This window comes from Camellia sinensis, chromosome 9, assembly GCF_055761805.1.
Source record: "Camellia sinensis isolate YWXY chromosome 9, ASM5576180v1, whole genome shotgun sequence".
Classification (NCBI taxonomy): Eukaryota; Viridiplantae; Streptophyta; class Magnoliopsida; order Ericales; family Theaceae; genus Camellia; species Camellia sinensis.
Genome location: NC_138969.1, coordinates 45,179,736 through 45,183,363, shown reverse-complemented (window position 1 = coordinate 45,183,363; position 3,628 = coordinate 45,179,736). Strand labels below are relative to the sequence as shown.

The 3,628-nt window shown below is 46.7% G+C and overlaps 1 protein-coding gene across 1 annotated transcript; it reads left to right on the top strand.

Annotated features, from left to right (window-relative positions):
- Nucleotides 1–2,221: 2,221 nt before the first annotated feature.
- LOC145799390 (uncharacterized) lies at nt 2,222–2,536 on the top strand. The gene has a single exon (XM_082888957.1). The coding sequence runs from the start codon at nt 2,222–2,224 to the stop codon at nt 2,534–2,536; it is 315 nt and encodes a 104-aa protein (XP_082745083.1).
- The last annotated feature ends 1,092 nt before the right edge of the window (nt 2,537–3,628 follow it).

Below are 3,628 nucleotides of genomic sequence, written 5' to 3'. Positions count from 1 at the left end.
GGTCAGCACGCCTCTCGGTCGACCCTTCTCACTCGGCCACCCTCGCGGTCGGCACGCCTCTCGGTCGACCCTTCTCACTGGGCCACCCTCGCGGTCCGCACGCCTCTCGGTCGACCCGTCTCACTCGGCCACCCGCGCGGTCGGCACGCCTCTCAGTCGACCCTTCTCACTCTGCCACCCTCGCGGTCGGCACGCCTCTCGGTCGACCCTTCTCACTCGGCCACCCTCGCGGTCGGCACGCCTCTCGGTCGACGCCTCCAGCTCGGCCACCCTCACGGTCAGCTATTCGGTTCGAATTTCTCTTTCTTATTACAATTCCCTTCGTTGGACTAAAGCTGCACTCGGAAATGGGGGACTACTGACATGGACAGGCTCACGGGGCATACAGCCCACGGCAAAACCGCCCCGAACCCATCACCTCGGACCCGTAGCGTAACTTAATTGGCAAAGCCCAGGACAGCTGGAGTCCACCTGGACTGTATCACCCAAGGGCATTTGGACACATGACAGATGAGACACAGGCCACATCAGCAGATAAAGATCTGCAGAGTTATTGCCACAACACATCACCATTAATGCAGCCCATCACAGCATTTATTACGACAACACCTCCCCGTCGGAACAGAGCCCCCTCACCCTGAACAAGGTAAGCTACGGCACAGGCTTTCGGCGAAAAGGGGGGCACATCACAAAGGACAGTGAAATGATTACCAAAAGATATAAGCAACAAGAGAAGCACAAGAAGAAGGTTAAGCTTTTCATTTCTCCATCTTCTTCACTACATTTTCCGGTCTTCCTTCTACTAATTCTCTCGCCGGAGGGTTCACTGGAGGACTGCCCCGTTCCCCTTTGGACTTACTTGCAGGTCATCTGACGGAATCATCACCCGAAGCCGGAACCTGAAGAACTTGGGCCAGCCTGACCCATCCACCCGGGACGGCCTGTATCATCAATTAAGTTAATAGTCCTAAATTTAAATATTTTTTAACTAAATCTATTTAAAAATTTATTTATTTGTCTATCTAATTAAAAATATTATCTATTTATATATATGTTATCAATTTATTAACCTATTTATTTAATCACTTATTTGTCCATTTCATCTCCACTAGCTATTGCCGATCACTAACAACTTTTCCAACGACTCTTCAATGCATGTGCTTTATTATAGCAAAAATTTAAACGTCACATATTTTATTTTCTTTTTAATCAACATGAAATTAATCAGCCCCACTTTTAAAATGTGTGACCTTTCGTTTTTTTGTTTTAACAGAAAATGGGTGACCTATTGCACACTTTTTCGTACAAAATAGTGAATGTACGAAATCTATCCATGGCCAGACAAAGATTATCTAGGCTTTTTTTACTATTTTAATCAAAAAAATAAAATAAAATAGGCTTTTTTCGACCAACCTTCGATCGGGTGACCAGGCAAGGTATCAAAGTCAATCCTGACCAGATCAAAACCCTCCAAGACATCGAGGCACCTACAAAGGCTAGGGAACTCCAAAAGCTCGCCGGTATGGCTGCAGCATTGAATCGTTTCATTAGTCGGTCTTCTGATTGAATGAGACCCTTTTTCCAACTCCTAATGAAGAAGGTAGACTTCAAATGGGGTGACCAGTGTTTCGAAGCACTCGCAGAGTTGAAAAAGTATCTTTCTTCCCCTCCTCTTTTGTCTACTCCAGTCCCCAATGAAGAGCTCTTTCTTTACTTGGCTGTCTCCGATCACGCTGTGAGTGCAGTCTCGATTAGAGAGGAAATGAAAGAATAAAAGCCAGCATACTACGTTAGCAAAACCCTCTTGGATGCCGAAACCAGATACCTACCTCTAAAGAAGCTGGCATACGCCCTACTGATAGCCTTTAGGAAGCTTGCTCACTACTGCCAAGGACGCACTATCAATGTCCTTACAGAGTACCCTCTAAAGTCTGTGTTCAACTGAGCTGATTTCTTAGGCCGGACAACGAAGTGGGCAGTAGAATTGGGGAAGTTTGACATTAAATTACAGCCACTGATTGCTATCAAAGCTCAAATGTTAGCAGACTTCGTAGCTGAGTTCACTCCAGAACCGATCGGCCCCTCCGAAGGGAGCTCGGCCTTAGCAATCGGAATCCACAACACTCATCAAATCCCCACTAAAGCATGGAAACTTTTCATTAGAGACGTTTGATAGCTGTTCGTTGATGGATCCTCCAACCAAAAGGGTTTTGGAGCAGAAATGATCCTTATTTCAACAGAGAGGTTTGTTTGGGAGCAAGCCGTCAGATTGGAATGGAAGGATTCCAACAACGAAGCGGAGTACGAGGCTCTACTAGCTGGTTTATACAACGCTGAACACTTTAATGCAGAGGAGTTGCCCGCTTATAGCGACTCCCAATTTGTGGTGAACCAATTGACTGGAGTATACGAAACTCGCGATGACCGGATGACATCCTATGCAAAACAAGCCAAGCACTTGATTCTCAAATTTCAAGCTATCAGGGTTGTGAAAATTGGCCGTGATGGAAATAGCCACGCTGATGCCTTAGCCTGACTTGGCTCTTTAGTGGACTCCAGAAATGGTCGCAAGATATGGGTCAAATTTGTTCCTCAACCGACTATCGATCCACCCAGCTCGGTCATTTGCCTTGGTTCGAGCTGGATGGACCCTCTCGTTGCCTTCTTAAAAAACGGTGTCCTTCCAGATGACAAGAAAGAAGAACATAAAACAAGGCACCAAGCTGCGCGATTTTGGGTCTCACATTTGGGCAAGCTCTACAAAAAGTCTTACCTCGGTCCGTATCTTCTTTGTGTTCACCCCAACCTTATGGAGAACTTTCTTTATGAAATCCACGAGGGGATCTGTGGCAGTCACATTGGAGGTCGGTCCTTGGTACACCGAGCCCTCACTCATGGGTATTGGTGGCCGCGTATGCAGAAAAACACCCAACAGTATGTCCAAAAATGCGACAAGTGCCAAAGGTTTTCCCCACTCATTCATCAACCAGCCAAGAACCTAACTCCCTCACCAGTCCATGGCCATTTGCACAATGGGGTCTGGACATCGTTGGACCTCTAGCAAGGGGTACTGCTAACAAAAGGTTCTTCGTTGTTGCTACTGATTATTTCACTAAGTCGGTGGAGATTGAAGCCTTAGCAAGCATAAAGGAAGCTGGCATGAAAAGGTTCGTTTGGAGGAGCATCATTAATCGGTTCGGTATCCCAAGGGCCCTACTATCTAACAACGGCACCCGCCCAGTTTGATGGGAAGGTTTTCAAGAAGTTATGTTCTGACTTAAAAATTGAGTTCCGAAATTCTACTCCAGTCTACCCTCAAGGCAATGGTCAAGCTGAAGCGTTTAACAAGACGGTCATCAATGGGATGAGAAACGGCTGGAGAAGGCCAAAGGCAAATGGATGGAAAAACTACCAAACATTCTGTAGGTATACAAAACAACACCACAACGATCGACAGAGGAGACGCCTTACTCTCTCACTTATGGGATGGAGGCCATTATCCCCTTGGAGGTCGGCCTTCCCACTATTCGGTCTGAAATCTTTAAACCAGCAAACAATAATGAGGCTATCGCCCAAGCTCTTAACCTGATAGAGGAGGGCAGAGAGGCCGCACTCATTCGTCTAGCAG

Coding starts and splice junctions, on each gene's coding strand:
- LOC145799390 (XM_082888957.1), top strand. CDS start 2,222: ATGATCCTTATTTCAACAGAGAGGTTTGTTTGGGAGCAAGCCGTCAGA.